The sequence below is a fragment of the Chinchilla lanigera genome, unplaced genomic scaffold, assembly GCF_000276665.1.
Source record: "Chinchilla lanigera isolate Chin_1 unplaced genomic scaffold, ChiLan1.0 scaffold00011, whole genome shotgun sequence".
Lineage (NCBI taxonomy): Eukaryota > Metazoa > Chordata > Mammalia > Rodentia > Chinchillidae > Chinchilla > Chinchilla lanigera.
The window spans coordinates 27,388,403-27,411,397 of NW_004955412.1; the positions used below are offsets into that span (position 1 = coordinate 27,388,403).

The 22,995-nt window shown below is 47.1% G+C and overlaps 1 protein-coding gene across 7 annotated transcripts in view; it reads left to right on the top strand.

Annotated features, from left to right (window-relative positions):
* Window positions 1-22,995, top strand: part of St3gal4 (ST3 beta-galactoside alpha-2,3-sialyltransferase 4) — a 42,501-nt gene that overhangs the window by 12,133 nt on the left and 7,373 nt on the right. For 6 of the 7 annotated variants that reach the window (XM_005378517.2, XM_005378519.2, XM_005378518.2 and 3 more), the window contains 2 exons: window positions 22,381-22,456; window positions 22,712-22,820. In XM_005378517.2, the coding sequence (XP_005378574.1) occupies window positions 22,381-22,456; window positions 22,712-22,820 (185 nt within the window). The remainder of the gene's footprint in view (window positions 1-22,380; window positions 22,457-22,711; window positions 22,821-22,995) is intronic. The other variant, XM_013511052.1, reaches the window with a different exon arrangement.

Sequence of the window (22,995 nt, forward strand, 5' to 3'; positions counted from 1 at the left end):
TTTTTTTTTTTTTTTTTTTTTTACTTTGGTTCAAAAGCAGTGCACATTTGGTAGAAACTATACTTATAATTCTGAAGTTTGCTCATTTTATGGGCTAGCAATGTGCCATAGGATTGTCTTGTGATACTAGGCAGTAGCAGCCAGCTGCAGCTTCTGGTCAGTCTCGCAATCACAAGGGTGAACCTGTGATATTCTACCGTGGATTGCGAGCCGAGCTCTGGTGTTGGGTAGATGAGAGGCAGGAAGTACGTTTTCGGCTTATAGTATTTTCAGGTTATGAGGGGCTTCTTGTAAGCCGAAGTGCATCTTTATCTGCTCTGGAGAGCACATTACCTGCAGAGGGGTGAGAGGCCTCTCAGAGGGGGTGCTACCTGTGGACAGCAGGGAGGGAGGGAGCAGCGTCCCATGTCTGACTCAGGCTGAGGATCAGGGTCTGAGCTCTGTCAGGATGACTGGTCAGGTAGAACTGGCCAGGGCTTGGGTGCGCCAGGAGGAGGGAGAGGGAGGGGGTAATGTCCCATGTGCCACCCCCGCCCCAAAAGGCAGGTGAGCTGGCCAAGCATGGCTTATTCCCAGGCAAGGGGGAGGGTGAATGATGTTCCTGTTGCCTTGGTTCCATGAGCTCCTCCTAGGTAGGAGGAAGTGGGCACTCCTCATCTGTGCATAGGAATAAAACAGTACTACCACATAAAGCAGTTTAAAAATTAACTTCAGTTATGAATAATAGCTGTGAAACTACCCAAGGACCTTTTAAAAATTAATCCAGGGCTGGAGATGTAGCTCAATGGTAGAGCACAGTGCTTAGCATTTATAAGGCCCTGGGTTCAATCCCCAGCACTTCAAAACTGAAAAGAAAAGAAAGAATCCAGTGGTGCCAGTCTTCTGTTAATACCCTCCAATGAGTTCATGACATGCAGAATACACTCAGGGCTCTTGGGGTGCCCTACCTACAGCTTCCTTCACCACCTGGCCCCTGTGGCCTCCCAGCTTTTGGTTCTTCCTCACCATCTGCGACCACATTGGACTTGGTTCTGTTCCTTACATTTGGTAAGTGTAGGGTCCTTTCACTTCTCTCAGTCTGTAACCTCTGGTCCTTGCGTGGCTGCCTTTCTTTTTTTTAATTTTTATTTTATTACTATGCTTGTAATTCATTTAGTTTATTTTTTTATTTTTCGTGGTACCCGGAATCAAACTCAGGACCTTGTGCTTGCCAGGCAGGTGCTTATGCTGCTGAGCTGTGTCCTGGGCCCCATGGCTGCCATTCATCTAGGTCTCGGGTCAAAGCCAGCTCCTCAGTGAGGTGGTCTTAACCATCTGGACACAAAGAGCTTCCTGGATTGGCTTAGTGTGACACACTTTTAATCCCAGTACTCTGGGAGACTGAGGCAGGAAGATCCCAAGTTTGAGCCCAATCTAGGCAACTTAGTCTCTTAGTGAGAACCTGTTTGAAAATTTAAAAAAATAATAATAATAAAGGGGGGTGGCTGGGATGTCACTCAGTGCAAAAACCCTGGGTTCAATCTCCAGTATCACTAAGAAACAACAGTACTTCCTGATCACTCTGCTCCACTGCCTGGAGTTACTGTTTGTCATTATTGCATGGTTCAGTTCATCATTTAATTTGTTACGTGTCTGTCCTCACTGGGGTATAAAGTCCCCAGTGTGGGCCTGTCATTGCGTTCACTGCGCTGTGGCGGTTCATAAAGCACTGCATCACACGCAGTGGGTCCAGTTGGCTTCTAGTTCTGTGCCTAGCCTCACAGTTTTTGGAGGGGTCTGGGGTTCACACTAGTGTTGGGATGGGGTGTTATTCCAGATGGGCAGGTAGAAGGGAGTGCGAGGCCGTTTCCCCTGGCTCTCTCCTGGGGCCACATGGTTAGTCATCTGGATGACCTCCCTTCAGAGCTCTGACCAACTGCCCCAGCATTAGGAAATGAGTACAGCTGGACCAAAGATGGCAAAAGCCAGTGTCTCTGGAAGCACAGCTCTTATGAAAAGGGCATCCTTGTGAGCACAAGGGGAAGTGACACGTAGGAGGATAAGCACAGGTGGGCTGCTCCCCTGGCTGCTCCAGGGCTGCGTTTGAGTCTGAGCACGCTCAGGTCTTTGCATGGGACTGTGTGCAGCTTGCAGAGGAGAGGCGGGAGGAAACTGCTGTGGACGGTGTTGCTGCTAGCCCTCACTGAGCTTTTGCGCAATTAAGTAAAAGTAACCTTTTCTGGCCGGGTGTAGTGATGCACACCTGTAATCCCAGCACTCTGGGAGGCTGAGGCAGGAAGATGAAAAGCTGAAACCCAGCCTGAGCAACTTAGTAATTTAGTGAGACACTATTACAAAATTAAAAAGGCTTTCAACATAGCTGAGTGTGAAGGCCCTGAGGTCAGTCCCCAGTAGAAAGGAAGAAAGAGAAAGAGGGAGGGTCAAAGAGGGAGAGAAGGAAAGGAAACCCTCCCGTGTAGATACAAGCACTATAACAGGTTTTGGCAAGCAGCCCTACTCGCCACTCTGCCCAGCCTTGCCTGCCCAGTGTAAATTCTGTTCCCATCCCTGTCCTTGGAGTGGGGGCGCAGAAGGTACAAGAAGGCCGATCTGTGAGAGAGGTGGGTGATGCGTATTAGTTGGTCTGAGGTCAGCTGCTTCCACTTCATTAATGATTCTTGGAGCCACGGTTCCAGCCACCTTCCAAGACAGTGCTGTTTTTATCCGAGTTTGGCTCAGAGGAAACCTGAGCTGTGGGAGGTGGCCTGGCCACAGGCATGCAGCTGGTGGTTGACCTGGAATTCAGGTCCAGGTGTATGAGACTCCCAACTTCTAAGAATTCTTCTCTTTATCAAGTTTTCCGTTGAAAGTGTGTTGCATTGCTCTCAGAGGTTTAAGAAAGTTAAACAGGTGAGTGTGGTGGTGCACACCTGTTGTCCCACAGCCTGGGAGGCTAAGGCAAGAGAATGTGGAGTACAAGGCCAGCCTTGGCTACATGGCAAGGTCAAGGCCTACCTGGAATAGGGAGACCCTGTCCCAACACATACGCATACTCACACACAAGCATGCATGCTTGTAGGAGGTAAACACACAGAGGTAAAGTTAAACAGTGCGAAGTGTAAATGATAAAAAAAAGTCTCTCCCATTGCAGACTCCTGTCCTCCAGGCTGGGCTACCCTCTTAAGAGGGAACCACCTTTTCTTCCCTGCATCCCCCTGAATAAATTATTCATGTACCAATATATCTATATATGCCGGTAACCCTTTTGTTAAAAGTACATTTAGAGATACACAGAACACTGTTTTCCATCTGGTTTTTAAAATTTAATCGTGTGTTTTGGAGATCACTTGCTGTCAGGGGCATAGATTTGCACACTTCTTTCCTTGGCTTCATAGTGTTTCTTTGTCTGTGCTCTGATGTATTTCAGTGCAAGGATCTTCAAGTTGTTTCCATCTTTTGCTGTTATTAAAGTGCTGTGAAGCTGGGCATGGTGGTGCATGACTGTATTCCCAGCACTCTGGGACACTCAGGCAGGAGGATTGCAAATTCAAACCTAGCCTGGGTACTTTAGCGACTTGGTGAGACCTTGTCTTAAAATAAAAAGTGAAGAGCAGTGTAGCTCAGTGGTAGAGCCCTGGCTTAGTATGGTCAGAGCTCTAGGTTTGATTTCCTAGCACTGAAAAAATGCTGTGGTAAAGACATTGCTAGGTAGCGGGAGATTCTGTAGGACAAACCACTGGCGAGGGAATCCCCAGGTTCAGGGCTTGTTGATGATACATTGCCGAATCCCCTCCTACACAGTTGGCCAGTTTTCACTTCTATTGCGTATCTGTGAGAGGCCTCATTTCCTCACTCCTTGCCAGCGCTGTGCACCTCCAGACTCACGCTTGGCTTTTAAGATCAGCACAAAAATGGGGCCTCAACCACCGTGGAATTTTTGAACGTATGTGTCTTCCTTTGTGCCATTTATATTTCTTTATGGTAAGCTGTATATTCGTGTCCTTGATCTACTATTAAATTTGGTTTCTTGGTGTTTTTCTTTTTGATTTGCATAAGTACGACACAGGCTGAGAGAATTAACTGGTCTGTTATGCTGTATGTATGTTACAAGTCTTTTTTCATAGATGATTGTCTTTTATTCTCTCTTAAATTCTATATACATGGGTATATCCCATTCTTTTTTTAATCCTGTGTGCATGGCCTCTAAATTTATATTTCTTCAAAACCTCTATTGCTTCTTTTTAGTATAAAAAGCCAAGTGTGGTTGTGCACACCTGTAATCTCAGCTCTTGAGAGGCTGAGGTGGGAGGATTGCCATGAGTTTGAGGCCAGCCTGGACTACATTATTATGAGTTCAAGGCCAACCTGGATTGTATAGCAAGACCCTGTCTCAAAAAAGCAGAAGACAAAACAATTGGCTGTACCTCTGTATTTTATTCTTTTATCACATACAGATGCACACACAATTTACACGTGTGTGTATAATACTTTAGAGGGTTCATACTTTATGTGTCTTCCCATAACACTTAAAACATTTAACACCATATTTTCAGGTGTAACCAAAATGATCCATATAGGTTAGTTTCTTTCATTTCAATGATTCTACAGTAATCAAGTGTATGGACACATCACATTTTTTTTTTAAGTCTTTTTAAATTTTTTTACATCACAGTTTATTTAGCCACCCCTCCACTGATGGGTATTTATTTCCATATTTTGCTCTATTGCTAAGTAAACATCCTTCAGTGGTGTCTGCTCACACAAGGGAGAGTCATGCTAGGGTGTGTCCAGAAATGGAATTGCCAGACTGTAAAGTGTATAGATCTTCTGATTAATCTGTATTCCCATCAGCAGTGTGTGAGAGATGATGTTTGGGTTTATTAATGTATGCATTTCCTGGTCACTGGTATCTTTTCATATGTCTATTACATTTGTTGGTTTAATTTGTAAAATTATCTTTTTGTGTTCCTGTGTGTGTGTGTGTGTGTGTGTGTGTGTGTGTGTGTCCATCCTTTGTTAATAGGGTTGTTTTGGGGGGTTTCTGGGGATCAGCCCAGGGCCTTGTGCATGCTGAGTATGCATTCTACCACAGAGCTGCAACCCCAGCTCCGCTCCAGAGTTTTTCTAAATTATGGTAAAATACACAATCATAGTATTATATTTTAATCTTGGTTGATGATTTTTAAGTATAGTTCAGTGCATTCATTCTGAGCTACCTTTGTCCTGCCACCAGTTGTCACAACCCTTCCCATCTAGTAAAATTGAAATTGTATCCATTAAAGAACTCCTCGTGTCCCTACCCACCCTTCTGTCTGTGGCAACTTGGTTTTACTTTCTGTTTCTGTGATTTGACTATTCTGAGGATCTCCTCTAAGTGGAATCATGCAGCGTGTGTCTTTCTGTGGCTGGCTTATTTCCCTTAATGTAATGTCCTCGAGGCTTGTCCATTTTGTAGCAGATGTCAGACTTTGCTTTTCACAGTGGAATATTATTCCATTTTATGTGTATTTCTTATCTTTTTCTTATCCACATGCCCCTCCGTGGACACTTGGATTGCTTCCAGATTTCAACTCTTGGGACTAATGCTGCGAGGGTCAAGGATGTACAAATGTCTAGACCCTAATTTCAGTTCTACTCAGAAGTGGAATTTCTTGATCAAATTGTGTCTGGTTTTTTTTCTCTTTGCTCACTGTGTTCTTTTCTGATGTGTGGGATTACTGATACCATAAAGTACTTGTGGATATAGGGGTTGTCTGTGACTTGTTCAGAGCTTGAACCCTTGAGCACTGTGCACTACTGAGTAGAGGAGAAGCTCCAAAAGGGACTGTTCTGGAGACAGGGCACCGCTCTGGAGTGCGCTCCACACCGGGCATCGGGACACATGCCTGTAATCCCTGCACTTGGGGGGCTGAGGCAGGAGGATTGCTGTGAGTTCCAGGCCAGCTACATAGTGAGACTGTCTGAAACCACCAAAGGGGAGATTTGAACTTGATGAAGCTTTCTGTTCACAGTTGTCTTATTTGCTCAAGTGAACAAATAATAATGTAGAAATCTATTTATTTAGATATTTGTCAACTTCCTGTCATGTACCAGGCATTCAGTGTGGTGTTAGAGAGACTGTGGGCACAGGAAGTCCCTGCTTTCCTGGGGCGCAGTCTGGTGGGCACTTGCAACAGTGTGGTGTAACTGCCATTATGGAGATTTGCGATGTGACAGAGATAGGCGTGGGTGTGATGAGGCTCCTGGTATTGGGGTAGTCTGGAAGAAGTTGTGGCCTGGAGGAGGTGAGACCCAGAGGGTGATCTGATACGGGGTCCCAACCACTGGTCCGGATCCCTTCCCCTGACAAGGACCCGAAAGTGAGACTGGGCTCTGACCACTGTCTCCACCCATTCTCACATTGAGTGTGTGTGGGATGGGGAGAACATGAAAGCTAGAATTCTTACCTTCAGGGAATTCTAATGAAGCCCAGTCATCTGGGACTTTCTCAGCTCAGTGGACCCTCAGCTGTGCATAGTAAAAGATTCACAGTCTTTATTTTTTGGTCATGGACAGGTAGGTCAATAGTGTTTTTAAGAATACTTTCATTCACACACAACACACACACCCCATCTTACCCAGTAGCAGTTTCTGAGCTGCATGTGTTTGATGAAGATGGAATACTTCCGATTACTATTCTGAGCGCTTCCTGTGTGCCCCACTTACATTATCTTCTCACCACCCTGATGCAAGGCACAGCTCTTGGCCAGGGAGGTGACAAAGCCCTAACAAGACAGTTCCATGTGACCTGCCCCCGCAGGCGGGCTCTGGGAGGCGTGTGAGGGGCAACCCTCCCTCAAGGACTGGGCCACGATGCCAGGATCAAGAAGAGGTATAAACAGGGATATTTAGTCCTTGGCCAGGGGTCAGTGTCACCTTGAATCATGCTCCTGTCCCTAGGGCCTAGCTGGCCCAGGAGGAGTGGGCCAGGGGCAGCAGAAAGAGGTCTTCTTAGCTCTGGTGTATTTAAGACCTTAGGACCACAGTGCACCATGCAGCATAATAACCATGGTCCCTCCCCAGACAGTGCAGACCTCCCCCGCTTGTCTAGGCTTTTTGAAGTAGAGCATATGAAGTAAATGGAGCTGAATCAGTCTCCCAGCTGCTTCCAGTGGACACCCAGGGGTGGGCAGTACTGCCTTTGAGGCACAGAAAGCCTGAGCTAGGAGAGATCTTGGAGATTGTCCAGCCCAGTGCTGTGCTATACATATAGACTGGGAGCCACAAGTGCAAGTCACATGCATAATTTAATTTTTTCCACCCCAATACTGGGAGTTGAACCCAGGGCCTTTACACTGAGCTGCATCCTCAGCTCCTTTCGATTTTTTATTTTGAGATAGGGTCTCACTAAGTTGCCTGGGCTGCGCTCAAACTTACAATCCTGCTTCAGCCTCTGAGAGTGCTAGGATTATACATATGCACCACTGTACCCAGCTAAAATTAATTTTAAAACATAATTTAGTTACATTTTCAAAAAATAAAAATAAAGAGGTAAAACTAATTTTCCTGTTTTAACACAGTATAGCCAAAATATTACCATTGCAATGTGTGATCAGTAGAAAAAGATATTAAGGTGATATTTAGTTCTTGTTGCTGTTGTCTGTACCAAGTCTTTGAAATCCAGTGTACATTTCTAGGTACAGCACCTGTCAGTTGGAGTGATCATGCTCCAAACACTTGACAGTCAGCCGGGGCTTGGGACCATTAGGGGGGCACCAATAGGTCTGGCTGATGCAATCCAGTTTTCAGAGGAGACATCGGGCAGCAGAAGAGCGAGGGACTGGCCATGACAGTGGCCAGCTAGGTACATACCAGCCCCAGCCTCCAGTGTCTGTAGCCCCAGATCCTCGGGGTGAGCGTGTCACTTTTGGGTGGGAGGTGTTAGTAGGGACCTGGGGCAGATCCAAGCTGGCACCAAATTTCTCCTTTACTAGTCCTGGGCCTGGCCTGTTCTCCTGACTCCCACCCGGTCATATGCGCTTGTTTCCTAACCCAGAGAATGGAATGCAAAGTGTCTGCCCCTGCAGGCAGGCACAGAAGTATGACTTTCAGATGCACCCATGGTGTCTTGTGACTGGTCGCTGATGAGCAGCTGATACAGTGTTTCTGTGTGGGAGGGTTTGGGGCGGGGGTCCTGAGGCGCCTGTGGAGCCCAAGGGTAAGAATAGAGAGAACCTTGTGGCTGCAGTGAGAACTTGTTAGGCTCTTTCTGCTCAGAGATTGGGTGGCTTGAGAGACAGCCCATCCTCCACTGGTGCCCTCCAGGCATCTGGTCAGTACCATGCCCTCCACTGTCTCTAGGGAGCCTGGGAGAAGGGCAGCACCCCTGCCCCCACAGGCGTGCTGTGATTGCCGCACACAGTGGTGGATGAGGCCACCTTCCGGCCAGTGCCTAGCCAGCGCTACACCAGAGGCACTGGGGGACTTCACCTATTGCTGCTGCTTCTTTCACCCTTGTCCACCTGTACCCTGCCGGTGCCTCTCTGAGAACATCCATTGAGACTTCAGAAAGTTTGTGTTTAGAGCCAGTTGTGTGCTAGGCACTGTTCTAGACATTGGTGTCATGGTGGGGAGCAAAAACAACAGTCAGATCTTGGCAAGCAGGGGAAGGCGGTTTGCAGTGCTGCTGGGAGGCGGAGAAAGGGTGTAAGGAGCTGGGTGAATAGGCATCCTCGCCTGAGTCTAAAGGAAAAGCATGGGGCTGGGGATTTAGCTCAGTGGCACAGCGCCTGCCTGGCAAGCGCAAAGTCATGAGTTTGATTCCCGGTACTGGAAAAAAAAAAAAAACCCGAAAACAAAAAATAAAGGAAAAGCATCCCAGGCTGAGGGAGTAGCAAGTACAGAGGCCATTGCAGCCTCATTGAGACATGAGGGGAGAACCAGGAAAGAAGGGAGAGAGGCACTGGCCATGTGCATCTCTGTAGGTTGGAGCGAGGGCATGGGCTTCCTCACCAAGCGACATGAGGAGCCTTCAGAGGAGAAGTGACACAGACCAGTCCTTTCAGAGGAACTGCAGTGAGTTGCCTTCTGCACCCGAAGTGGCTGACACGATGGCAGGCTCCCCTGGCCTGTACTCTCACCCTGCCTTAGCCGGCAGCAGCACTGATTGCTCTCCATTCACAATCCTGCTCATGTCCCATCCGGGGTGTCCGCAGTGGACAGCCGCGGTGGGTTAGAGGACACAGTGCAACCCATGTACCTCGGCAGGCTGGTGAAGTGCATGGAGTCAGGGTTAGCACATTCCTGCTCTGAGGTAGCCCCATGTAGGGAGGGCCCAAGAGTCCTGGCCTTTGAACCAAGTATGATGTGGCTGTGAGACAGAGACCTTGCGTGGAATCTAGTGTCTTGCTGGAAGGCCTCAGTGATCTGATGGCTGCGGCTTTGTGCGTGGGAAACTCGCTGGAGAGCTTCCAGGGGCCACCAGGGCCATGGGTGCTGGAGGCTGTCTCAGGGGAATCTGCCTGGGGGGACGCAGATTGAAGCATGTGGGTGCACAAGAAGCCCCACTTCCCGGAGCTTCTCCAAAGGGCGGTGTTGGACTTTCTAGATATATGGAGTCCAGGTAGCCACTTCCTTCTGTGGTGGCATTATTAGAGGCAGAAGGGCCTAAAGGTCAGGGTGGAGCAAGTATGCCATATATTTCAGCTATTACTAAGAGATGTAATTTAATTTTAATCTCATTATTACTTGTTTGTCGTAATGGTTTGGCCATCTATGGACATCTATGTCTAGATGTTACCCCCCAAAGACTTATGTGGTCATGGGGCTTTTTCAGAGGTGGCTGAATCTGGTGTGTGTGATTACACAGAGGATTAACTGGTCCTGTGTCAGTCTTGTGTTTGCTTTGGTACCACCCTAATCCCAGCAGTATGGTAAAATATAACAGGCAAAAAGATGTGTTAAGCTCCTTGTTGCTTTTGCTGTCATCTGCCACCATGAGTGGTTGCCCCTCTACCATGTGCCACCCTGGCTTGGAGCCAGCTGATTATGGACTGAAACCTCCACAAACTGTGAGCTAAAACCTTTCCTCCTTTAACTTTGGGCTTTAGGTGTTTTTGTCACAGCAATGAAAAAAGTAACTAAGACATTTGTGAATTATTTATAAAGTATTGCTGCCTTCTAGACCCTGTAGTGGAATCTGGATACATAAAGAAATCCCCTGACTGAAGGTCATAGTCTCATGGAAAAGCTATAAAAGCATATAATTTTATTACAGAAAATTACACCTACCTCAGTTATCAGATGGCTCCAAGAATGAACTTTCTATACTAGAACAGCAAAGTTTGAAAAAAAATTTGCTCATTCTTCATAACTTTGCTTGATGGTCAAACCAAAAGTCTTACTTGGAAAAACCTGTAAGGCCAAGCGTGAGTCATGCGATATGTCTCGCCACGGACACACAGGGGTGACACCTCAGTCCAGGCGCAGCTCTCATCCAGACAACATACAGTGCTGTGTTAGCGTGTTAAGACATTCGTCATGGTGCTTTTGCTGTGTGGGTGTGCAAAATATAGTAACCATGGCTCCAAAGAAAGTTACTGATACCAGCAGTAGAGTTAAGAGGAAACCCGTGAGAACCACAGAGTCAAAGAAAGAAATCATTGTGAAATTTGTTAAAGTCCTGGAGAAATGAATTTACAAGTGTAATTTTTGGGCCTCAGAACCAATTAGTTGGTTTTCCCTTATTTCCTGTGGGGAAAAAATGTTCAGTTCTCAAACTTTTCTGTCTTCGAATATGAGTTCGGAACAAATGGAATGTAACAACCGAGGTGTCACTGCACTGATTGATGCTTTGTGTAGGTAAGTCTCCAGTTGCAGTGGTCTTAGAACAGTGGGCAAGACATAAAAACCAGTAATTACCTAGCATAAAATTATATCATCTGCAGAGTTCTGGAATTGTTACTGTGGGTGATGGGTTCCTTTCTGGACAGGTTTCTAAGTTCTTGTGCTCGAGGGACAAAGAATTGGATGTGGCATGTGATGCAAGGAAACAGCAGTAAAGTTTGATTTAGATGACAGAATACTCAGGCTCACATTGGTGGAATGGCAAATGGGATGAGCCCGGAAGGCATAGAGTTTAGGGGTTTAAAATGTTGTGCCAGGTCTAGGGTGGCTCTCACTGGGTCTTCCAGAGCATGAGTGACAACAGGATTGACAAGGTCCTGAGTTACGTCAGCTGTGTCTACTGCACATGTCTGTTCCCATAATTCACTCTGTTATAATTGGATATATGAGATGCAGTCCGTATGTATGAACCTTCAATGAATTCCACGTGAAGAAGAGTTACTATAGATCAGTGGTGGCAAACCTATGGTACATGTGCTGCAGCTGGCTGTTTGTGTCATTGAAAGCTCTAAAAGGTGAGGTTCGCCATCAGTACTATAGATCATGCTGGAGAATCTAGCATGCATGTGTCCTGGTTTGGGATTTCAGAATTTTCCAAGATAGACTCGAGTCTTTTCTTATCTCTGCCCATGGGCAGTAAGCTTTAGGACGAAGGTCAAGGAGATTGGGCTGAGGGTATTGCCTAGGTTTGGGTGGGGGAGTATGGTCCCATAGCTCCAATTGTACTATCTATATTAGATTCAAGGTATAAACTATTTATTAATTTTTATTTACATTACAGTACTGTGTAGGGAACCGAGGGCCTTCACACTGTGCTATATCCCCAAACCTGTTTTTATTTTTTATTTTGAAACATGGTCTCACTATGTCTCTGAGTTGCCCAGGTTTGACTTGAACTTGTAATCCTCCTGCCTCAGCCTCCCACAGTGCTGGGGTTACATGTGTGGGCCACCATGCCTGGCTCCAAACACTATTTTATAGGAATAAAAACTTTATTAGTTAATTAATTTATTTGTGGGTTTTTTTTGAGACAAGGTATTGGCCATTCAGGCTGGCCCTGAACTCATCACTGCGTAGCCCAGGCTGGCCTGGAACTCTATGATCCTCCTGCCTCAGCCTCGCAAGTGCCAGGATCACAGACATGTGCTGTGAGGCCCAGCAAACATAAGTTATTTAAATGTATCCAAAAAGACTTCATAGAGAAGAGGCCATTTGAGCTGGATGACACTGGAGTGGGATTGTCCAGGCAGTCGGGGTGGAGCAAGACTAGGGTAGTGCTACAGACTGAGCCGTCCAGGATGGGCAGAGTTTATTTGGCTCATAGTTTTGGGGGCTGGGAAATCCAAGACAGAGGGACTGAATCATCCCATGGAGGAAGTGGACGGGCCAGAGGCAGGGGACAGAATCGTCCTTTTATAAGAAACCCACTTGGGTGGTAAGAGCTGACCTGATCATCTCCTAAAAGTCGCACTCTCAGCACAGCTGCAGTGAGGATTGTTATGAACACATGAAGGACTTCTTCAAACTCCAGCAGTCTGTCCCAGCCCCCAAATTCATGGCCTTCTCACACGCAGAGTACATTCCCTCCCTCCTCAAAGCCTCAGTGTATTAATTTGATCCAGCGCTAACTTAGAAGTGAAAGACTACTCTGATTTCAGTCAGATAGGGGTGAGGAGACGCAAGGCACAGTTCCACACTGGGGCAGATTCCTTAGTTGAGAGTGAAACACTGAACAGGTTCCCCACTTCCACAACAGGGTGGTGGGACAGGCATGGGGCAAGGGAGCAGTGGGCAAGAAGAGAGGATTAACTGGTCTTAGATCGATCTAAGGCCGGCCTAGGAAAACGTATATCCTACTACTCCAGAGTGCTGAGTCTGCCTGAGGGGTGAGGTGCAGGGCTGCAGATGGGGCTCTGCAGACTGGGTTCCTTGGAACCTTGCCTGCCTCTTGCAGGCTGAAGTCTCATGCGAGGGCTCTACAGTTCTGGAGTCCGGCCCCACCTCAGGACGCCACCAGTTTGCTGGGGAATTTGTGCAGTAGCTCTGACTCCACAAGCTGTGCATTGCCTTACTGGGGGGTTTCTCCCAGTAGCCCTGTAATGGGTGTTGCACTATGGAACTTTAAAAGTTATTATTATTATTATTATTATTATTATTATTATTATTTGGTCTTTTTGAGACAGGGTCTCGCTATGCAGTTCAGGCTGGCCTTGAGCTCACTTTGTAGCCCAGGCTGGCCTTGAACTTGCAACCATCCTCCTGCCTCAGCCTCCCGAGTGCTGGGATTACAGGCATGCACCCCTACACCCGGCTAAAAGTAATGTTCAGAACCTTTAGAGACAAGTGGCTCCCTAAACCCTGGGCGTAAGCAGCTTCCCCCACTCTGCTCAGCCCAGGTGAAGGAATAGCATATGCGGATGCTGACCCCAGGAGGCCTGGAGCCCCGTTTCGTTTCAGTTGTGCAAAAGAAGGGACAGTGAACTAAAGCCGGCTAGACTCAGGTGAGGGTCTTCACCACACGGCCGCATGGGCCCGTGGCAGGTCACTTGGGGGCACTGATGAGTGCGAGAAGAGATTCAGAGGCAGAAAGAATTTCCAGACATGTATTTTGGAGTACGCATTTGCTTTGGTATGCTTTGAATGCTTTTGTATTTTATCCTTTTCTTCTTATAGCCTCTTTTATTCTAGGGTGGGCAGCAGATTTCAGTGCCATCTAGAATGATGTAAGCCACTCAGGGGTTCTGAGGCCTGTTTGTGAGCGTTCATACGACCCAAGGCTCTGGAACCATTTGTCGACAAAAGTTGGATTAAGAGACTTTAAGCGGTGCCAAGTGTGGTGGCAGGAACCTATAATCCCAGCCCTCAGGAGACTGACGCAGGAGGATCTTGGAGAGTTCAAGACCAGCCTGGGCTACAAAGTGAGCTCAAGGCCAGCCTGAACTGCATAGCGAGACCCTGTCCCAAAAAGACAAAAAGAGAGAGAGAGAGAGAAAGAGAGAGACTTTGAGAGGCGACACTGCCAGTGTGTTTGAAGAGCACTGTTGTAAGCTGCTCAGGAATAAAAGTGTTTGTGCTACTTTGCAGTCCCTAGGAAAGTTTTACTTACCTGTGACTTAGAAGAAGGTGATCTTTATTTTTGTTTTTTGAGACAGGTTCTCGCTATGCAGTTGAGGTTGACCTTGAGCTCACTTTGTAGCCCAGGCTGGTCTCAAACTTCTGCCTCAGCCTCCCGAGTACTGGGATTACAGGTGTGTGCCACCATGCCCAGCTAGAAGAGGTGATCTTTATCGTGACTCACCATGCCCTGTGTAACTGAAAGCACAGTCTGATTTCTACGGAACTGTGCTTAAAGTTCCTTGGAATAACTTTGACCAAGATAATATCCATAGCTGCCTTCTGAAGCCTTTCCTGGATTAGGGCCAGGTACAAGCAAGAGTTTTCTCTACACTGGCCGTGCAGCTACTTGGCTAATGTTAGTGAGTTTATGGGAGTTTAAATATTCTCTTATTTTGGCTAACAGTTCTTGTAACCTTGTTGTGTTTAAAAATATTTGACAAAACTTGTTCACTGACAGTTGTTTTTTGTCACCTGCTACCTCCATTCTTTAACTAGGAAAAAGGAGACATTTGATTACAGATGTTTTGCCTTTGTGTTTTTCTTGGTGGGGAGAATATTGTTCCTAAACTGGTTTCTTTTTTTCATACTAGAGGCCTTGAGCAATAGAGCCAGGATAAGATATATAAACTCCTGACCAGCTACATCCAAATTTAAACACAATGGAAAATGTCTTACAACTTGGAGTAAGAGATTTTATTTTTGTTTTTTGTTTTTTTTGGTTTTTCTCCGGTACCAGGAACCGAACTCACGACCTTGCGCCTGCCAGGCAGGCGCTTTTGCCGCTGAGCTAAATCCCCAGCCCCCCTTTTTTTTGTTTTGTTTTGTTTTGTTTTTTTGAGTAAGAGATTTTAAATTGACTAAGACCTCTGATAAGTTAAGGCAGGGAAGAAAAAAGTTTGGGAAATTCATATTCAGATTAATGACGCAAGTACTCTCCTCTGAGTTGTATATTTCTCACTTTGCTACAACCTGGAGGCCTGCTTTTACATATGAAAGTTTAGGATTAAGCAATGCTTAAGACTGTAAACAGGAAAACCATACTGATGGTGTAACTTCGTTTTATGTATGTTGGCATGAATGTGTGAATTATGTTGTGTCCTGTGTGTGTACTTGTGTTTGTATATTGTTTAGAAATCACCAGATCAATTGTAACTAAGAAAGTGTAAATCTAAATGCCATTTTGCTCTCATGCCTTAAGGAAATGTTTTGAAAGATGTAACAAAGGTGTCTTCAACTGCTAACATGCATTTTGCTTGTGCTGGCTAATCAGAATTATATTGTAGGTGTTTGACTTTAGGAAAAATTTCAGTTTCACAAAGGTTATTTGAAAAAATAAAAATTAAATTAAAAAAAAGATTAGCCGGGCATGATGACACACACTTGTGATCCTAGCACCTGGGAGGCCAAGGCAGGAGGGTGAGTTCAAGGCCAGCCTGACTATGTGGTGAGACATAGAGTGAGGCATGCATCCCTTGGGGAGGCCTATAGGCCTGGTCATCCCATCTTTATCTTGAGGCCTCCAGCCAGCTGTAAAGTGTTCTCATCCTCTGCACTGAATCACTCCCTTGAGGGCCCAGCCCTATCTGATTGCCTGTAATATGTCTACCTAACTTAGCTGTCTATAATACTGAGACAAAATAACCAGCACCCCAATTTTTTAAAAATTGGATTTTACCACGTAGCCCATGCTGGACTTGAACTGGTAGTGATCCTCCTGCCTCAGCCTCCGAGTGCTGGGATTACAGGTGTGCACTACTACGCCTGGCCTAACACCCAAAGTTAAAGAAAAAAGGTTTATTTAGCCCACGCTTTGTAGAGGTTTTAATCTGTAATTGGCTGGCTCCAAGGCAGGGTAGCATGGCAGAGGGGCATCACAGAGGAGGAACAGTTCATGGCAGGCAAGACAACGAAGTAGTAAGGAAGCAGCAGCAGCAAGCAGTGACAGCAGGCCTCTGTCTCTTATATTCTATCCAGGCCACACACCCTTAGGGTGCGAAGCCCTCACACCTAGGGAGGGCCTTCCCATTATCTACAGGCAGAACTATCCAAAGCAGTCGATGGACTAATTTAGTAATCACCCATAATCCTAGCATCACACACCCTAGGTCCAGCCACCTCTGAAAAGCTCCATCTGTGATCGCAGGGGGCTTTGGGGGACGTGTAAACACAGTCATTATAAAGGCTGCTCCTAGTATTGGTAGAAGGGGTCCTAAGAGGCAATATTTTGCTAGACATTGGTTAAAAGAGCTTAGGGTTTATGGAAAAAATGGTTTTTAATGAGTTCCAGGTAAAGGCCCGGGTCTCTCTGTTTCCTCATCCCTGTGGTGGTCTCTCTGTCATGACTGCATCAGTCCGGGATTGGCTTATTCCAGAATATTCTCAAAGCAGCTTTCTTAAACTACAGTGCTTTACAGAGCCTGACACCTTCCACTTTATTTCACTCAGCAAAAGTTGAATTAGATAACAAATCCCGTATGGTTTATTACAGTAGAGAAATGGAGCAATTGAAAAGTTTCTGTTCATCAAACATTATCCAATGACAGCCCATTTGAGAGCTTTCTTACTAAGTCTGTGGGAAGGAATAGACAGTTTTGTCTTAGGCATTAACTTGTAACTGAGTAAGCATTGCCCAGCCAAACTGTACTTCTTCCTAATTTCCTGAAAAAGCCGGGTCCACATTTACATTGGTAATAACTTTCATAACTCTGGGATGGGACAGCGAGGAGGTGCTGGTGTGGGATGCGTGTTGGTCCCTGCAGTTCTTGGATCTTTCTAGATCTTCTTAGCTTTGCCATTTTAAATGCCCATGATTAATAAAGTTCTTTGTAGTCTTCCAAGTGGATTCATGTATGGGCCTCCTTATTATATGGGGTAGTTTGCTTTTGGTCACATGAAAATGTGATCAGTGTAAATATTCACAGTCAAAAGGCCAGGAAAAGTCTTTGAGGATTTTTAAGTAGCATTCTGGTGTAGGCATGTGGATGCAGTCTTGAGGTATTGACTACAACTTTTGGTAGTTTTTTTCCTAGCAAAGAAAAAAGTTTTGGGACTTTAACTTTAGTTTGTCAGGTATTTTACATTTTGTGGGCAATTATTAAGAATGAAATAAATATATAGGTATTTAACCTCTAAGTTAAATCTAAATTACCTATAATTAAGTTAAAGTAATAAGGACATTTGCTAAGTATAAATTAATGTCTTCCTTGCATCTTAAAATTTATAAACAATGTATTTGAGCCAAGTAACTGTATTTCAGATTGTTGGTATGTGTATCTGTATAACACTGATAAAAGATATCTGATCCTTTTTAATAAGTTTCAGAGTAATTATTCTAGATATACAAGTATCTGGAATGGAGACTTTTGCCAAACTGTATGTCAAGTAGTTGAATGAGCTTTAGAGAATAAATCTCAAAGCCAGGCGTGGTGGCACATATCTACGATCCCAGCACTCGGGAGGCTGAAGGGGGACAGTGAACTAAAGATGACTAAAAGTGTAAAGTGAGTGTGGAAAACTGCATTGTCCTTCTGTGCTCGCTCACTATGATGGACTCCAGAGTCAGGCTGTTTCAGGAAAGGGAGCTGGGGCCACATTTGAAGTGTGTCTGCCGGTCTAGACTGTGGCCTTTACACTGGGGCTGGTTTTATAAAGCTTGATGTCCTTGGGGGCTGGGGATTTGGCTCAGCGGCACAGCACCTGCCTGGCAAGCGCAAGGTCGTGAGTTCGATTCCCGGTACTGGAAAAAACCGAAACAACCCCCCCCCCCGAAAAGTAAATAAATAAAGCTTGATGTCCTCAGTGCCTGCGTGACGCCAGGCAGATGGAAGGGAGCTCAGGAAGCGTTTGCTGGAATGTGCACAGGGGTGAAAATCCACATTGGTAGTAACCAGTTGGGGAGGGGTGCAGGAGGGGTTGGGATGGTGCATCTATGGGGTTAGGGAGCAGGAGAGATGAGTCTGCTTGGGACATGCCAATTTAAGTCTGCTTGGGACATGCTTGGGACGTGCAGGAGGGGTTGGGATGGTGCATCTATGGGGTTAGGGAGCAGGAGAGATGAGTCTGCTTGGGACATGCCAATTTAAAGAATTTAAGATCATCCAAGCAGACAATTAGAAATATTAGGGTGGGATCTCAGAAATGTGGGCTAAAGATAAAGAGCTCAAAGCACCAGTGTAGGAATAGTAGTAGTCAGACCTCTGAAAATGAATGAACTTGCGTGAAAAAGTTCAGAAGCATTCCCGGAAAGAGCCTGGAGAATGCCAGCATTTAAATAAAGTGTGGGAAAGGAAGCGAGGCCAGCAACGGCTGTCCAGGAGCCCGGGAGGACCGAGATAGGTTTGTCCCGGGTGTGGTGATTCGATTCGGAGGTCTCCAGGAGGACTTTGATGATTTCAGCATAAAAATGAAGGAGGGCAATTGAGGATATATTTACTGTATATAATTTTCTGGTCTGCTTTAGATTTTGCTATATAACTATAAATCTTGTTCATATGGTTAAAAAAAAAAAGAAAATGAGGGAGGGGAGGGTGGAGGGCAGAGTGGAAAGCTAGGAAGAAGACCAGATAGGTAAGGAGTGAGAGGCAGGGGACAGAAAGATCGAGGATTTTACTTTTCAGGGAGTTTGGAGTATGTTTAGAGGTCAGGTAGCAGAGAGGGAAGGAATGATAGGAGACACAGAGCAGGGGGTGTTGCTGAGTGGGATGGATTCTGTCCTTTTTTATGGTATTGGGAATTCAACCCAGGGCTTTATATTGGGCTACATTCCCAGCCACTTTTTAGAATTTTAATTTCGAGACAGGATGTTGCACAGTTGCTCTGTCTGGGCTCGAACTAGTGATAGGGGATTGATTCTTGGAAGGTGATGGGGAGGGAATCCTGTGTCCAGGTGGTGGGATTTGGAGGGAGAAGTGGTGGGTGAGTCCAGAGATGGCAGGCAGGCAGTTACCTCCAGTTTTTCATTGCAGAACTGAGGGGCGGTGAGATTAAGTGACTTAAAAACATACAACTTCAGCCCCAGTACCACTACAAAAAAAAAAAAAAATCCTTGAAACATTAAGTAAACCCCATGACAGGTCTGGGTTTCACACTGTGCGCCTGGGAATATCTGGGTGAGTAGTAGGTTACCCTGTGTGGGAGGGGGCAGTGAGAGGCCTGGTCCCTGCTTCTGCTGGGCCTTATGTCTTCACCTCCTGCATTCAGTTCTGCCCTTGGACCAGTCCCTGGCTGTGCTTACCAGCTTACTTTAGCCAGGGACACCTTGGTTCTTGGGACAGTGCTAAGATAGCAGTTGGCCCTCCTGTCCTGTGTCAGCTTTGCGTAGAAGTTGGATGAGCTGATGCCCCAGGTAACTGGTCACAGGGAGAGCCGGTGTGCTTTCAACATGACTGCATCACAGGTTGCCTTTCCTACCCAGCTGCCCTCTGCACCTTGCCTCTTGATTTTCTGTACCCAGGAGCAAGGTCAGCAGTGTGGGACAATGGCAGGAGAAGGCTCCAAGTTGTCCTGAGGCACCAGCCAGCCAAGAAGCGTTGCTCCTGGCATGCCCAGTACCCCACACAATCCTTGTGGCTTACCTAACAAGAGGAGGGGGCAGGCTCATCAAATCACTATCTGGGGATCTTAGAACAAGCCCTAAGACCCCCGCTTGCTGAGTACAACACAGCTCCTTGATGGAATAAAGGCAGGCCAGTGGAGAACTATATTAGGAAGGAGGTCAGAGAGCCAGTTGACTTGTTGCTTAGATCTGATCTAGGCTGCTCACCTCTGACAGCCAAAGTCTCTTCCCTTAAGGCTGGCCAAGACAGGAGGGGAGCAGTTCCTTCAGTTGCTGTGGAACATGCTGTATGCAGTATTTTCCACCTTGGCTGCATGTTAGAATCACAGAGGTGTTTTTTGTTTATTTGCTTTGCTTTTTACTGCTAACACTTGGACCCCTAACTAATTAAATAAAAATCCTGGATAGCAGGGCCTAGACATCTGGATATTTTTAAAATTCCTTTGGCCCTTGCCTTGGACAGCCAGTGTTGTGACTTACTGGTATGAAAGGAGATGTGGTGAGGAGGAAACACTGGGGGCAGAAGTGGGTAGCAGAGGGTGCGGTTGACAAAGTAATGAGATGTTAGCGCTGGGAGAACCCTGGCCCAGAGCTTTGTCACTCGAAGTGTGATCACACCCAAGCAGCAGGGCCCAGAGGGAGCTGGCTGCAGTGTACGTCCTCAGGCCCCACCCACACCACTGAATCAGAACACAGACACTCGGATACATCCTTTAGTACCCCAGGGACTCTTCTGTTTGGCCGTTTTCATGAACATCCTCCCTAGCCAGGCATGGGCACCTGTAATCCCAGCACTCAGAGACATATCACTGTGAGCTCCAGACCAGCCTGGGCTACACAGTGAGTTCAAGGCCAGCCTGAATTACACAGTGAGACTCTGTCTCAAACAAACCGAAATAGATTCTCATTTTGTGGGTTTGCTGTGGGTCTAAGATTAGAGTCCTTATGATGTCTATCTATTGCTGATCTGATGAGTGTATTTTGAGCAGCAGGGATCTTTTAGACTGAATTCCCAGCTTGATACCCATAGAAACTGAGAGACAGAGAGAGACATCATCCATGCTGACATAACCTAGCATTCATCAATGCTTTCTGATATACACACTACCAGGTAGCACACCGGAAGTGACCAGGTCGCACACGGTACCATACTGTGGGCTGGACCTGCAGCTGAGAGTGGAACACACCTGCTCCTGCCTCTCACAGAGCTTCCATTCTAATGAGGGAGCCGGAGAGAATGCAAACAGTAGGTGGCTAAACTACTTACAGATCAGGAGATGGCCACCAAGGAGATAAAGCGGGCCAGGTGGTGAGCAGCACTTGCAGGCTGCAGTGGTTGGGTTGCACTGAGGAGCTCCTAGACTGTGACCATAACTGGGACTTCTGATGGCAACTTTCAGGGAGAGGGGTGTGGCGCCGTGTTGGAGGGCTTCCCTAGAGTGCTGGAGGCCCAGGAGGGCTTTATTTCTGGCTCTCTTCCCTGGGCAGGACCATCTTCCATCTCTTCCTGGATTTAACCCTATTGAGGAAGCCTGGCGAGGTCCCTTCCCGGCTGTCTGGCCACATCCAGCATTCATTGTTCCCCACATTGGCGGCCTCAGAGTGGAGCCTGCGGAATGGCCCCACTGGCAAGCAGAGTGTCGGCTGTGCAGTAGGACGGCATTCAGGACCACTGGCTTCAGATTTGTAACACAGACCATGCCTTGTCTAGACACTGTCCCACCCTGAAAAACGACTGAAAGTGTTCCACTTTTCCCCAAGAAAGCACGAACACCAGACTTGCCTTCCTCTCATGATCTGTCCTGAGAGTCCGAGAGCTCTCAGGGGTCCCACCCTCACCCTAGGTGACAAAGGCCTCTTCAGGGCAGTCCTTGGACTGTGTGTGTCAGCCAGGTGACTCTTTTGCTCTGGACAGTTGGGAATACACAGTGGGGATGAGAGAGGCTGGTGCTCAGCGTCCTGCACCTCATCCCGTGGCTGTGGAAAGTGCAGCAAATTTTTTTCCTTTCCTTTTTAAGATAAGTTCCCATGGTAGAGTTCAGCCTGGCCTTGAGCTCAATACGTAGCCCAGACTGCCTCAGACTTGCGCCGATCTTCCTACCTCAGCCTCCCAAGTGCTGGGATTGCAGGTGTGCACCGCCACGCCTGGCCTGCTACAGAAATTTCTTAGGCACTAACTCAGCAACAGTGTGTTGCTGGCTCAGTAGGTGCACACAGCAGCTCACCTCTTCTGGACCTTGGCCAGCCCTTACCTCAGTGGTCTCTGTTCATACTTTACTGGATGTGTTCCTTGACTCTTCTTTGACCAACCAGATGCTGGGGGTTCTGAGCTCCCCATGCTATGATCTTTCTTCAGTAGCTCACCCCACACCTCAGGTGATCAGTCTTGGGTTGTGTTTGCCTGGAGCCAGAGTCTAGAAAGGCCAGAGGGGGCCTTGGAATACTCTTACTCCTAGCTGCGGGTCTGAGCATACCTGCTAGGCTGGAGTTTTTGAAGACTGCTAATGGGAAGGATGCTGACCAGACCAGTGTGTTAACCTAAGTAGTACAGAGTAGATAAACCTCATTTGGGTAAAATACCAAACAAGTCCTGGCACGGTAAGCTTAACTCTGTGTCAAAAGTGGCTGGAGAGCTGGATGTGGTGGCTCATAATACTGCTCTTGGAGAATTTGATTTAGCGGGAAGTCCAGGGCCAGAAAAGTCCCTCTGGGGATGGCTACCCCAGGGAGTGGCTTTTTGCTTCCTGGAGGAGGAAAGGTGCCGGTGGGGGTGTGTCTTGCTCTAGTGTCAGCCAGAAGTGTTTGTGGAGCCAACTAGACAGAAACCTGGGACTCCTACCTCCTAGGTGGCCCGAGGCAGCCGGGATGACAGTTCTCCCCAGGAACCCTGCTACCTGCTGAGAAACATGATCAGCAAGTCCCGTGAGTGTTGTCCAGGGGCTCCCCCAGTGAAGGATGGGCCTCCACAAATGGTGCTCAGCATCCTGGGACCCCAGGGGGAGGTGGAGGGTGAACTGGGAGCCAAGGAACCTCTCTCTTTATCTTGAAGGGCAGCAGAAGCACTCGGGTCCCACCCCTGAGCTAGGACGGCCAGGAGAGGGCCAGGGGGTTGGAGATGCCCAGGTGGGGCAGGTGAAAAGGTGGACTGGGACTGTATCTGTCTGTTTCTGCCTCCAGCTCCTCTGTGCATGTACCCTGCAGGCTGGAAGCTCCTGGCCATGTTGGCTCTGGTCTTGGTGGTCATGGTATGGTATTCCATCTCCCGAGAAGACAGATACATTGAGCTGTGAGTACACCTTCCACGTCCTTCCATCGGTTCTTCTCAGGGACAGGGTGGTCATAGGCAGGACATTTAGCAGGGAAGGAGGGTTCTGAGAGGCTTAGCTGCTAGGGCAGAGTCCTTCTATGAGGGTGGGTAGTGGGCAGATGGGGGTAGGATCTGGGTGACTCCCCTGTGCCCC